Genomic DNA, 14,789 nt, shown 5'->3' with positions numbered 1-14,789 from the left:
TGCTAAGGAGATAGGTCTACTTATTGTTGTATCCCTTGTGCTAATGCCTGCCTGGCTTTTTAGCTCTACAGAAGCTGATATTTCACCCTGAGATACATTTGTAAAGGTCCTATTAACTTCAAGAGAAAACAGAAATAGAGTTTTTTTCTGTTGTCAGTATGGCTCCCTCCACCTGATATATTGAGCAAAGACCATATCCATGCTTGAAGACTTAGTTAGGAATTAAAAAAACTAAATTAAGAGAAAAAAACTATTAATAGAGGCTAAAATTCAAGTCTATCTGTTTTATTGGACTTTGAAGTTATTTATTACTTGTATAACTTAATTCTTAACCATCAGAAAAGACTAACAAATACACTTTGCCTCAAAGTTTTGCTAGAAAACCCCACAGCTCTTCTTTACATAGAAAATTGCAATTTTGAATTATTTTGTTAAGCAAGGAAAAGAAGAAATCAGACCATTTAAAACACTACAGGACAGAAAAGAACAGGCATGAGTGCCAGACTGCCAGTTGCTTTGGAGTTTAAAATATTGTCTTAAAATACACAATACCAACTGCCCAGCTGCCTGTTACTCTTTTCAATCCACTTTTTATCAAAAAGCTTTTTTTTTTTTTTAAATTGGAAAAGTCCTCTTAGATGTCAATAAGTAACTGGGAATTCAGTGTCTTGAAGAAGCAGGTTCAAAGCTAAACCTAGTATCACAGGGATTTGAACCTGCCTTATCAACTCCTAGGATAAGTCTTACTGGTCACCCCGGACTCCGAAGTAATTTTTCTCTTTAAGGTGTTTTTTTTTTAACCTAACACATTCCTGCAAACCATTTTCATTCAATGAAACAGTATTTTCAATGTTGAAAGTATTGGTTGACTTTTCCTACCTGCTCTAGCCATAGCTTTAATGTCTGCAGTTTATTATTAATCTGAACAAATGTAAGTAAGCAACGGTCAAAGCATTGATGGTTGATGGAACTGTTGGAAAATAACTCAGAAATTTAGAGTGATGTGGTTATTTTTTATAAGATGGGCTCTGTATATTTATACAAGTTAAAATTGCAGTCAGAGAGGCACACAATTAGTACCACAGCCAGCACTGAGCAAGGACATCCTGCAATAAGTAGGCCTTAAAGAAGGCAATTAGTCAAGAGGCTTAACGAGTGTCTCACATAAACCACCAACTTGGCAGAGAAGACTTGAAGTCTTTAAGGAAAATTGGACCTAAGGAATGCAGGAAGTGATAAAGAAGAACTGGAGTCAAGAAGATTGACAGCTAAACCAGGCTGGGTCAGTTGAAACCATAGAAGTTGAGTTATTGTGTCCTTTAGGTGAGCTTAGCTCATTATAATACTAAAAATCACACCCCCAGGTCAGAAAGACCCTTGCCCAGTTAAAGACCCTTCCATGAGCATGTGTGATAGCAGAAAAAGTGATGTAACTGTATGTAAATCACTAACAAATCACTATATGGAGGATGGACTTGGAAGCTTACTAACACTGTAGTTTTGTGTTTTAAGTGTGTAATGAAAAATCTCATTTGGCCTGCTTGATTTGTGGGAAGGCACCAAGCACCCAGCTTTGTACAAACCTGCAACAAATAACGTCTCCTGCCTCAACATAGTCTCTTAGTCTGCATTTTGGGAGATATCTTAAAACGGTAACAGAACTATCAAGGCTGAAAGCAGTTACTGCCCTCAGAGGTTTGCATTGTTGCTTCTCCTCTGGCTGCCCCTGTAGAAGGGACAGTTCAACAGGATACGCAACCATCAGTTTGTTGCTGTTTACAATTCAATTCACTGCTGCTCAACTGAAATTAGGTATAATTTACTCTCTTGTAGAGACCTGTCTTTTTTAAGTCATTGTACCCTCTTCCCTTACTTTACTGCTTCCTTATATGATTATATCATTTCTTTCAAGGCACATCTGCTACAGACACTCTGTATCTGAAGCTTTCAAAGAATTTCTATTGTATTTTAGCACCATTACAGAAGCATGCCATAATTAAACACAAAATAACACAGCTGTTATAAGGCTAATAAGAGTAAATTAAGCCAAAAAATCTTTACTGACCTTTCTGGAATTAACAGAAATCTTAATTTTGTTGAACCATTAGCTAGTTTTTGATTTGTGCCAGACCAAACAACTGAAACAGCCTTCACATCTATAGTACAAACACATCTTAAGGGAAATTAGTTTTTATACCTTCCCATCAGGCACCAATAGACCATAAATACCCTGAGTTGCAGCACCTGGGCTGCCTTGTCTTTAAGCCCAGCTGGGAGTGCTGCTCTAGTCCTCATTCGTGCTGTCAGAAGCAGTGAGATTTGAGCTGCAGTGCCAGGAAGGATTAAGGAATAAGCAGAAAGCAGTCGTGGTGCAGAGAGAGCTGTGTCCTCACTAATGAGCCCCTGGAAGCGTTGGGATAGTCGTAGTTTCCACTGCCTAAGGGCCACCAAACGCGCTGTGAGCGGCTCTGGCGGCAGCCTGGCAAGACCAGGGTGCAGCTCCGAAGGATGTGCCGGGTATGGGGTGCGGAGCCAGGGCCTGGGCGCTCAGGCCTGGCCCCACCTGCGAGACGCCTCCTGCTGCCGTGAAAGCTGTTGCCCTGCCAGATATAAAGAGGCGGGAAAGAGAGAACCAGGATGAAGAGCTTATTGCTGGAAAACAGGTACGAGTCTAAATCTGAGCCCCGCAAGGAGCACACGCTGGGAAACGGTGCGTGTGCCCGCTCCCTGCCTCACTTCTTACTGCTCCCCGCACTCACCGTGCCTGGGCTCGGCGCTGGGACGGGGGTCAGGCCCCGGGGCACCTGCTGCTGCCCCCTCTCCCCTGCCTGCTACCTGTCCTGTTCTGAGGCCGGGCCCTGGCACCGCCGCAGCCCCGCCGAGCCTCCTGCCGCAGGCGCAGCTGACGGCGGGGACAGCCGCTCCCCGCTTCGTCCCCCTGCCTCTGCCCCAGCCGGCTGCGGGGCAGGAGCGGGGCTGGCAGGGGGGGCCGTCCCGCCCGGGAAGGAGCGGGGCTGGGGGGCTGCGGGGCAGGAGCGGGGCTGGGGGGCTGGCAGGGGGGGCCGTCCCGCCCGGGAAGGAGCGGGGGGCTGCGGGGCTGGCAGGGGGGCCGTCCCGCCCGGGAAGGAGTGGGGCTGCGGGGCTGGCAGGGCGGCCGTCCCGCCCGCTCCCCGCCGCGGGCGCTGCGGCTGCCGCGCATGACATCACCGCGCGGAGCCCCGCGTTCCTGGCCGTGCGTGCGTGGGGCGGGCCGGGGCCGGGGCCGGGGCTGCCGGGGCTGCCGAGCCGCGCCCGCCGCTCTCCCGCCGGAGCGCCCGGGGAGAGGATGGCTGAGAGCGAGGCAGAGACCCCCAGCACGCCCGGCGAGTTCGAGAGCAAGTACTTCGAGTACAATGGGGTGCGGCTGCCGCCCTTCTGCCGGGGGAAGATGGAGGAGATCGCCAACTTCCCGGTGAGGGACAGCGACGTCTGGATTGTCACCTACCCCAAATCAGGTAGGCGGGTGGGCCTTCTCCCTCTCCCCGCCGCCGCCCCGGGCTGGGGCTCTGCCCTTTTGGGGGTGGGCTCGGTGGTGGGAGCGGCGTCCCCTCTCCCGGGGTGGGGGGGGGGGGGCGGGAGGCTTCTCCGCGCCCTTGCGGCCGGGGTCCCCGCAGGAGGCCGGGGCGAGGCCTGCGCCCGCCCGCCTGAGCGAGACTGGCTGCCCTGCGGGCCCGCCGAGCCCCGGAGAGTCGAGGGGTCTGCCCGCCCCGGGTCCCTGGCACGGGGGGCCGGCCCTGCCCTGCCCTGGGGGGCACCCACCGCCTTGAGGTGGAGGCCGGCGCCGGGGGCTGCGGCGGGTGGGCCCGCCGGCTGAGCTGCCGGGGGGATGAAGGTGCAGCTCCGGGCGAGGGACATCTCGCTCAGCGGTGCGTGGGGGAGAGCGGGGAGGTGTCTGGCACGCGTGCGGGTTTCTGCTGTGACACACGGCCCTGCAGCCCGCCGTGTCGCGCTCCCGAGGCGGCCCTGCAGGTCGTGTGGGGGGAACGTGTGCTCCCGGCGCATCCTCGCCGCGCCGTCTGGACCGCTGGAGTGTCTCCTGTGTCGGTGTGCGTTTTTCTCCAGTACCTGCATCCTTTGGCTGTTTTATACCATCCAAGTGTCCGCTTTTAATACTGTATTTCTTGGTTTTTAAGCTACTGACATGGGTACAGTGCTGCCTGCAGAGAGACAGACAGTGTGGCAGCTTTGTAACCCACCTGAATAAAACCAGCAGGCTCTTTTCTTATTAAACACCTTCTCAAGTGACACTTTTCCTGATGATAAGATGATCTCTTTCTAGAAAATTCAAAGTCCACTGGAGATAACAGATGTTAGCTCTGTAACTACCCTTGTAAAATGATATTTCAATATCGTAAGTTTCTGACTTATTTTCTTGTTTGATTTATGAATGGCTAGCTCTTGGTGTGCTATTTCAAACACCCATTTTCTGCAGTGCAGCATCCCTTACCTCCTATTTTTAAAGCAGTTTCAAATGTTTGTATGTTTTTTATATGTCATTACTAATGATTCTCTTAAATATGGGCTAGAGCTTGATTGATCCGTGCATTAGATAAGGGATATATGTAGATCAATGGCCCCAAAATGCTATGATTAAGAGCAGACAGCTTTATTGTTCTTTTAAACCATGGTCTGAAATTTATAGCATGCAGCAAGAACACTGTTTAATTCTTTCAATTTTAAGATTTCGGTTTTCCAAATCTGGGTTTACAGTGTTCTTGTGTTAGTATAGCACCCTGAGGTTATATTGGTGGATCGTTAAATATCCTCAGCTAACCTCTGTTCCCAGCAGCTTGGCACAATATAACTAATACATCAGCTGGCAGTAGCTTAGTTTTGATGGCTATACAGTTGGCCATGGGAAGCCAGCTTCCATAATCCTATTTAATTTGCTATTATTTTATGGGTATAGGAACATCATATTAGGTCTCTTGGGGCCCCAGCTGAGGCCAGTAGCAGGGAACTGTCCACTTACAAAGTCTGTGGCTTAGCTCACTGCAAGAGGATTTACCTACAGTCACAGTGGAAGACTGAAAAGGAAGACTGAGAACTGGGACAACAAAACTAAAGGTATAGCATTGTGTGGAGGAGCTGGAGGAACAGCCTTGGTGGCAAAATAGGTGCCATAGTATTTAACTTTCCAGGAAAGAGAAATCTGATGTCCTTGTCATGGGAACAGGCTCTAGAACACAGTAGTAGTGTCTGTAATGTCCACCTTTAGTTACCCTGAAGTCAACTGCAACTGTTGGAACTTGTTTTGTCATCTGATCCGATGTGGCTTACAGCTCAGTGCCTTATTTAGGGCTTCTGAATCAATTATCAAAGGGTGTGCTGACTAGGGGTAGGCATGTCAGTAGAAATTAGGCTGCCCTAATATGGTTCCCATTGATTTAGCCAAGGTCATGCAGGAAGCCTACAGTGAACCCAGAAATTAAATCCAGAATCCCAAGGTCCTCTGTTTACCTTAACTACAACTTCATCTTCCTGTCTCTCAGTAGCATTGACAAAGATTTTTCTGTTTACTGAAGCTAATCAGAATTTTCATGATGTGGCTGTAATCAAAGAAGTAGGTTTACAAAACAGATTTCCTCCATTTTCTTGGGGTGAAATGCTTTGGCTTTTTTGGTAATCTTTAAAGATAAAATATGGTTCAGACCAGTCATCTAGTTTCCATTAATAAATTACATTTGAACAAACTTTGAAGAATGTTTTGGGACAACAGAATTTTAGGCAAAGAAAAATGAACCAATGTCAGGTAAGTTCAGTGGAAACCTTTTTTTTCATTCTTAAGGAAATCAGTTTTGTTCAGTGTTTCACCAGCTCTCCATCTGCTCAAACTGTGGAAAACAGGCAAACAATCCAGTCTGCTAGATGTGTGAGAGGCCAGAGCTTCTGGCTCTTAACTGAGGCCTGTGCCACAATCTAATAGCAGAAATCTCCATCAGTAGCTCCTGACGATATGTTGTGTATTTTCTTTGCCAGATAAACCAAATGGCTCGTAGGGTCAGGATTGCTTTTGTAATCCTAGGGACTGATGAAGTAGTATGTTTGTCACTTTGAAGACATTATACTCTGCAAGACTGGACGATACAGCTCTAAACCTGTGAAATGGAAATAGTGCTTGGAAGTGTTTACAGATCTTGGTAAATTGGGAGTGACCCAGGAAAAAGTTGGTCCAATAATGACAGAAAATTTAATGTACCAGTGGACTTACTGGGAATAATGCAATAAGCCTAATGGAAAATGACTCTGCTGTAATGTGATTTCCACTGATGGATGCCTAAATAATGATACTCCTTATATCTTTAATTATTCTCAACACCTGTGTCCAGTCAATGGTAACAGCTTTTGGGAGCTGCTGGAAGAGGAGAAGCTTATGCCTAAAACCCAGAGACTCATTTAAACATGTAAATATGTGAATGTGGTCAATGAGACAGAATCTAGTTGGAGGTCTGTGACTAGTGGAGTCCCTCAGGGGTCGGTACTGGGACCGGTGTTGTTCGATATTTTCATCAACAACCTGGATGAGGGAACAGAGTGTGCCCTCAGCAAGTTTGCTGATGACACTGAACTGGGAGGAGTGGCTGACACACCAGAAGGCTGTGCTGCCATTCAGAGACACCTAGACAGGCTGGAGAGTTGGGCAGGGAGAAACTTGATGAAATTCAATGAGGGCAAGTGTAGAGTCTTGCATCTGGGGAAGAACAAGCCCATGCACCAGTAGAGGCTGGGGGCTGACCTGCTGGAGAGCAGTGTAGGAGAAAGGGACCTGGGGGTCCTGGTGGACAGGAGGATGACCATGAGCCAGCAATGTGCCCTTGTAGCCAAGAAGGCCAATGGCATCCTGGGGTGCATTAGAAAGGGTGTGGTTAGTAGGTCAAGGGAGGTTCTCCTCCCCCTCTATTCTGCCTTGGTGAGGCCACATCTGGAATATTGTGTCCAGTTCTGGGCCCCTCAGTTCAAGAAGGACAGGGAACTGCTTGAAAGAGTCCAGCGCAGAGCCACAAGGATGATTAAGGGAGTGGAACATCTCCCTGATGAGGAAAGGCTGAGGGAGCTGGGTCTCTTGAGCTTGGAGAAGAGGAAACTGAGGGGCGACCTCTTCCATGTTTACAAATATGCTAAGGGCAAGTGTGAGGAGGACAGAGCCAGGCTTTTTTCAGTGATGTCCAGTGATAGGACAAGGGGCAGTGGCTGCAAACTGGAGCATAGGAGGTTCCATGTGAGTATCAGGAAGAACTTCTTTCCTGTGAGAGTGACAGAGCACTGGAACAGGCTGCCCAGAGAGGTTGTGGAGTCTCCTTCACTGGAGACATTCAAAACCCGCCTGGACATGTTCCTATGTGATGTGCTCTGGGTGATCCTGCTCTGGCAGGAGGGTTGGACTGGATGATCTTTTGAGATCCTTTCCAACCTCTAAGATTCTGTGACTCTGTGAATGTGCATATATGCTTATGCACAGAAAACCTTTTTCTCATGATGCATAATTTAAAAGCAGGTGTGCTACTGCTTTTGCAGAGATGAAGTCACAAGTTTCATCTTTATGTAACTTTGTGGTATGGAGTGGGGAGGCTGAATGGGGGACACTGAGATTTCCAGTAGCTACCAGTGTAAAATGGAATACCATTCTCTACAGAATTAAACAATTGGAGCTTATGCAACAGGTTACTTCAGAGCTAATATAAATGCAATGTTTGTAGGAAACCCTGTGCCTTGTGTTACATCTTTCCTTGAACCTTCTCATACTGTGAGCTTTTTGTACCCTACTTGAAAATAAAAATTCTGCTTTATGAACTTAAACTGAACTTAATTAATAAGCAAGTTCTTTCATGGTGTTCCCTCAATCACCATGAAAAGCGCTAGATTAGCTGTCTTTTAAGGTATGATTTCAATGAAATTAAATCAGTCCAGGTTCCCTTAGCACTTTGCTGTGTCTTATGATGCTAACCCCTGACTGTACATGATCTGCCCATTTGCTTTATTCATAAATGGTGTGCAGTAGCTCTCTTAGTACTGTCTCTCTATTCTGAATTAATGTGGATTTTGCATTCTTGGGTCAAAGCCCACAAGTTAATGACTTTTGCAAAATCGGTAATTTGAGAAAGTGAACTATTTACATTAATAATGAAGCTGTCTCTGCCATGTTTATTGTTTTGCCAAATGACTTTCTGGAGTTCTGAGTGTGAAAATATCAGTTGTTGTGCAAACATCAGCTTCAGGCCCAGAATTCTTGCATTTAGCACCAGACAATAGGTAAGAAGAGCAAGTGCTGGATATGGCCTTTACCTGTCTGGAGTGTTTGTTTGGGTTTTTTTTATAGATGGCGTTTTGAATTTTCCTTGCAGCATTGGATTTTTATGACTACCTATTAACTTGTAAGGGGTGTGATGGCTGTCTCTAGGCCTTTGGCTTAGTGCCAACAGTGAATTTGCAGACCAGTTCAAGGACGATTTTTCTGTGTGTTTACTGGATTATCTTTCAAATTCTTTAACACTTACCTCTGGTGTTGTATGAAGTCAACCAGAAAAAGTTAAATTGAGTTGCCCGTTATTTTATTTGCTGAAGAGATCCTGACACAAGAAGGTCAAGATACTCATTGAAGCTGTTGGTGAAGTGCATTGCATGCATTGTGGTTTTTCTGTCTCCTGCCTGCCTCCTCCCACTGCATACATGCCACTCTTTTATCCATTTCTATTTCCAGCACACTTGAATCCACCTCCTCTTGCTGGAACACTGAGGAACTCTCTTCATTGTTATGTCCTTCCCCTTTCTCTGTCACGTGTCAGGGGCTCTGTCTGCATTCTTCCATGGCCCATTTCCTTGTTACTGTAAGCCCTGTTAACTTTCCATGACAGGGACACTATGCATCCCAGGGTTTTCTTCTGGTATGGGTAAACAGTTGTTTATCCATTGACCATTACAGCAGTGACAATCACAGCTGCTGGGCTGCAAGCCAGATATAAAGGGCACAATGTAAAGCCAGTTTTCTCTTCTCCAGGCTGAACCACCCCAACTCTCTCAACCTTTCTATATAGGAGAGGTGCTCCAGCCCTCTGATCATATTTGTGGCCCTTCTCTGAACTTGTTTCAAGAGCTCTATGTCCTTCCTGTGTTGAGGGCCCCAGAACTGGACATAGTACTCTGTGTGGGGTCTCATGAGTGCAGAGTAGAGGGGCAGAATCACCTCCTTGGCCCTAAAGGTCACACTTCTTTTGATGCAGCCAAGGACACAGTTAGCTTTCTGGGCTTCAAGCGGACATTGCTGTTTCATGTTGAGGTTTTTTTCACCAGCATCCCCAGGTCCTTCTCCTCAAGGCTGTCTCAATCCATTCTCCGCCCAACCTGTATTTGTGCTGAGATTGCCCTTGCTCAGGTGCAGGACCTTGCACTTGCCTTTGTTGAACTTCATGAGGTTGGCATGGGCCCACCTCTCAAGTCTGTCAAGGTCCCTCTGGATGGCATCCTTTCCATCCAGCCAGTCAACCACACCACACGGCTTGGTGTCATCAGCAAACTTGCTGAGGGTTGACTCGATCCTGTTGTCCATGTTGCTAATGAAGATGTCAAACAGCACCAGTCCCAACCCCTGAGGAATGCTGCTTGTCACTGGTCTCCAACTGGACATCAGGCCCTTGGTCATTACTCTCTGAGTGCAACCATCCAGCCAATGCCTTATCCACCAAGTGGTTCATACATCAACCCCATACCCTTCCAATTTTGAGACCAGGATGTCATATGGGACAGTGTCAAACGCTTTGCACAAGTCCAGGTAGGTGATGTAATTTGCTCTTCCCTTGTCTGCTGATGCTGTGACCCCATCATAAAAGGCCACCAAATCTGTCAGGCATGATTTGCCCTTGATGAAGCCATGTTGGTTGCCACCAGCCACCTCCCCATTTTCCATGTGCCTTAGCAGAGTCTTCAGGAGGATCTGATCTGTGATCTTGCTAGGCACAGAGGTGAGACTGACTGGCCTGTAGTTCCCTGGGTCTTCTTTCCTTCCCTTTTTAAAATGGGGGTTATATTTCCTCTGTTCCAGTCAGTGGGAACTTCATCAGACTGCCTTCATTTTTCAAATATGATGGAAAGCAGTGTTGCAACTTCATCTGCCAGCTCCCTTAGGAGCTGCAGATGGATCTTGTCAGATCCCATGAATTTGTGCACTTTCAGGTTCTTTAGATGGTCTCAAATCCGAATGTGGATTCGAATTCGAACTCAAATGTGGATGAACAAGTTAGTTCATGTCTTTAAAATCAGAATATGGTATTTACCTTTTTCCCTTTTACAATACCATCATAGTTACTTGATTTCTCTACCTTAAGAAATGTATAAAGCTCAGATATTCCATTTTAATGCAACATGAACATCCATCAGTTCTCATACCAACCAGCCAGAAAGAATAGACTTATGCAAACAAAAAGGGAACAGCAAACTGCATTGTGTGATGGAGATGTTTTGTGAGCTGTCCTTATAGGGGCTGATGTACAAGGGTCCATATCTGAATCTGATTCCATGCTTTTGGTGGCTGAAGTCCTACCAGTTAGAGAAGTAAATACTCTGCTGCTTAAACTCACTCCCTTGATGACCACTCAGGTGTAGAAAGTAACACCTGTAGACAAGTGTTTGAATGGGCTTAGGGCCAGTGGGTTTGTGTGCTTTTAAAGGCCATTTGAAATGGGTCTATCTGCTGTTTTGTGTATGTGTAATGCAAAATACCTTCTAGTATTGACTCAGTCTTAAACACTGCTAAGCAAAAAAAAATATAAATAAGAAGATTAAATAATAAGTAATTGAAGACAATATGAAGTTTGCCACTGATGCATTTGACTTAATTTCAGTGAGATTTTAATTGAATAGGTTCTCATGTGCCTCAAATAGGAAATAGAAGTGGAGGAAAAAAAAATACCTGTCATTAAAGAAAACTTGTTGTTGTTATCTAGCCGACAGCATTTCTCTCACAAGGCTTTTATCAAACCATTGGAGAGGTGTTAATAGAGATACAAAAAGTGGTTCAGAAGAAGAATTCTTCAGCTACCTAATAGGTTTCATTGGGTCTCTTGCAAATTATTGCATAATTGCTTCCCTACTGTAAAGTACTACAAAACGGAGTCAACTTGCTTTTTGAAAGCAGGCTCAGGAAATAAAAAAAAGTAAAAAGTGTATTCTGGACATGAGAAATCACTGTTGACTGAATTAGATGATAATGACCTCAAAGATTAAAGAATTAGAAAATTATGTGAATCAACCAAACCCAACAGCCAGTCATTCTCATTTCATGTTGATACTTGTCTTTCATAGGTGAAGATTTTAATGAAAGGAAGGAAAATGCTTGAACATTGAACTGAATTGGATTAAGCACACATTGTTTTTCATTCTTATGCAGTCTTTTATTAAATTAAGACTTTTCTCTTGTTGAATACAGTAGGGGTTCATACACTCTATACTGAGGGGAGGGAACTATCGTGTTGTCCCATCAATGCTGCTTCAGAAGTGATGCAAGGTGCACTGTGCCTTTTTAGCTAGAGATTCTGTGACCTTGGATAAGTCATACCATCTTTTTGTCTGCATTTTCTGCTGGAGGCATGTGGATGTATTTTTTCCCTACTAGAATTTTTCATGTACAACAAAGAAATTCTCTTGGACAAAGGGTGCCATTTACCATCTGTATTTTCATAGTCAAACTAGAAATTATGTCTCTGAAATTAAATTAAGCATCTAGGTATTAAAGATGAGCACATAATAACGTTAGTATGTAGGAATGTGTTTTTTCCTTCATTTGGAGGCAGCAATGAACAGAAGATTAATAACCTGAAGCACCCAGCGTCTCATCACTTTGAGTCTGTTCAGAGTTTCTGTAACACCTTGGAGAACCCAGGAAAGTGAGAGAAAACAGCTGAAATGCTTATGGTTCTGTATACCAATCTTTTATAGGCTCTTACAAAAGAAATAAACCTTTCATGTCATATGTTAGTCCTGTAATACGTTGCAAGTTCAGAAGCAAGAGAAGTGCTTTGCTGTGTGTGTGCATGCAAACAAGACAACATGGCAGAGGAAATGTTCCATCGTTACGTTTCAGCCAAATTGTGCTATAGGCTTAGGAAAGCATCTGTGAGGGGAGTGAAGAGGTACTGAGGAACTTCAGGAAGGAAGCATATTTGGGGGTTGAAAGTGTGTAGAGGGCAGTGGCTGAGATAGTAAAAGATAAAAAGTAATAGGGAGAGCTCTGGAGAAATGGCTGAGGAGGAATTTCTGTCACTAAATGCCAAAACCCATCTATAATTTAAAAAGATGCAAGCTGATTTAATATGCTTTTACCCACCCACCATTTATAGTGCAGCACGTTAAGGCTATCGTCCCTTGTAAGGCTGCAGGTTCTAGGTGATGTAAAATGACATTAGATCACTGTTTGGGATACAGGCAATAGTACTGAATTAGCCCTTCAACATATTCACTGCATGCATAATGAATTCATCTAACCTAAGAAGATGAAAAAAATGTGAAGCAGGTGAGATGAGAATCATGTTCAGAAGACACATAGTGACTACACACGCAGCAGTTCAAATTTTGTAGAACACTGGATGCTTTGTGGTGTTCTGTTGACACAAGGCAATCATAAAACCAGGTTAGCTAGCCAGTTACCAGTGTGTTTACTGTTGACTGGGGTTATCAAGGTGGCACAGAACAGCTACAGGCATAGCTAATATTGGATTGCTGTATGTATATGTAGCTGAAGTGCACATTAATAATGATTGATGTCAGTGTTACTATTGGATCACAGTTTCTATCAGAAAGTGTGTCCTCTTCAATGATTTTTCTGCAATACTGAGAAAACTCATGGTGATATGACCGGCTGATCCCCTTTTATACTCCCAGTTAGATCTGCTATAATTTCTAATTCTGAAGAGCAGCAATGGAAACAGAATAGAAATGACTGCAGTTTGCCTGCAACTGCAGTTCAGCAGACAGAAGGAATGACTGTGAGGACATAGGTACCTTGCAAATACTGGTTTTGCTTAGAGCAGCTATAATTTGAAGGGATTCTGTTTAAGGCAAAATGCTTTACTGCCTGATTTTAGACAACTAATAGCTGACTAAACAGGCTGTGTAGCTTCATGTATAGAGGGTAAACAATATTCCTTGAAATTCTGAAACAAAAATGCACTACTCTCTTTTTCACATATAACTCGTATCTGCAGTGGTTTCATATGATGCTATTGTCCTTCTTGCAATTTAACCACACAATATATGCACATACATGTAAATATGTAGACAGGTTTTTCCTAACAGTTTTCCTGGAAGGGATTGAAGCTAAGGTGTAGAATTGCATTTGGAGTAGTGTCAGACATTCTCTGAAATGCACTTACTGTATAGGTAGAGGAACATGTTCACAGTGAAGGGTTTGAGAACTACCTCAACACAGGTTTCTAATAGATTCCTTCTTATCTCTTGTTTTCTGATCCTATTTCAATCAGCAAAGCTCACTATGAGGCTCTGCATTTAGCAACAGACCATATTACAACTCTGTAGAGTCATAGAAAATGATACAGTTGTTCTAGAAACCAGTGGCTCTAAGAGTAACTTTGAACTTCTCTACAACATGATCAAGTCCTTGAGGGTGATTTTAAAAGACACTGACCTGTCACTACAGCAAGGTTCTTTTCTGCATTGTTATATTTGATGCACTGTTGTGTCACCTCTGTGAAAGTGAATGGAAATCAGACAGTGGGAGTACTTTCTGTTGAAGATTAAATGAGCTCTTGCTGGGGTATGATGCAGTTTAGGCATATTTTTGTTATAAGCTCTTAAAGGTTGGGAGAATGGGACTACCAGAAGAAGCAGGAGGGCAGAATGCAACTGAGATAAGATTGGATTAAGGACATGTACCTTCCTACATATACTGCAAGAGGAGGTGGGACTTGAAACATTATTAGTACACCTTTTGCCAATAACTGTGGGAAGGTACCATTGTTAGTTTACATGGCCAAGGTTTGCCAGATATTTTTTTTGATGTTTGAGACAATCTGCTCTGTAGCATATATTTGCCCATAAAAGTATCCTAGAATGATAGAATGTGTGGGTTGGAAGGGACCTTTAAAAGCCATCTAGTCTAGCCCCCCTGCAGTGCGCAGGGACCTTTGTAACTAGATCAGGTTGCTCAGAGCCTCAAGTCTGATGTTGAATGTTACCAGGGATGGGGCCTCCACCACCTCTCTGGGCAACCTGTTCCAGTTCTTAAGTACTCCTCCCTTGTGAATTACTGTCCTGTTGGCCAACCCTTTGGTATGAATTCATGATCTTTTGTGCTTTCACTATCGTTATAAAACATGTGGTGTCTCTGAATTGGGTTATGAGGGTGTCCAAGGCAGGAGCCTGGCAAAAGAAGGTAACAACTGAATGTCCTGGGTTGACTTTAGTACTGTTCAACCTTGAATAGGAGTGGGAAGGGTGAAAAGAGATGTCATTCTGTCAGATAGTTGATAAGGGCACAAGCAGGCTTTTCTGTTATTTTCATGTTCCTGACATGTTATAAACTTTTAAATTTTTTTTAGTATGATAGGTGGTGTGCTCTCTTACACTGTGGGAGCATGTTTGGTTGGTGAGTAGAAACTGAAAGAGAGAAGAAACTAGAAGAGAGAAGTCATCTAAGGGTACGGTAGATTCGTCTTTTAAAAGCATCTGTGCTGGTGCAGGATGTTAGTGTCTTTGGCCTGCTGTTTGTCATCTCTCTTAGAGAACCATTCGCAGAGTATTTT

General features: G+C 44.5%; 1 protein-coding gene across 2 annotated transcripts in view; it reads left to right on the top strand.

The window, feature by feature from the left end:
* The first annotated feature begins 3,260 nt into the window (after positions 1–3,260).
* Positions 3,261–14,789, top strand: part of SULT4A1 (sulfotransferase family 4A member 1) — a 30,534-nt gene continuing 19,005 nt past the window's right edge. Inside the window, exon 1 of one of the 2 annotated variants that reach the window (XM_051636728.1) lies at positions 3,261–3,494. In XM_051636728.1, coding sequence (XP_051492688.1) covers positions 3,326–3,494 — 169 coding nt within the window. In that variant the 5' untranslated portion in view covers positions 3,261–3,325. The remainder of the gene's footprint in view (positions 3,495–14,789) is intronic. The other variant, XM_051636718.1, reaches the window with a different exon arrangement.

The sequence above is a fragment of the Apus apus genome, chromosome 1, assembly GCF_020740795.1.
Source record: "Apus apus isolate bApuApu2 chromosome 1, bApuApu2.pri.cur, whole genome shotgun sequence".
Classification (NCBI taxonomy): Eukaryota; Metazoa; Chordata; class Aves; order Apodiformes; family Apodidae; genus Apus; species Apus apus.
Note: the sequence above shows the minus strand (reverse complement) of the source record. Positions and strands in the feature narration are given on the sequence as shown.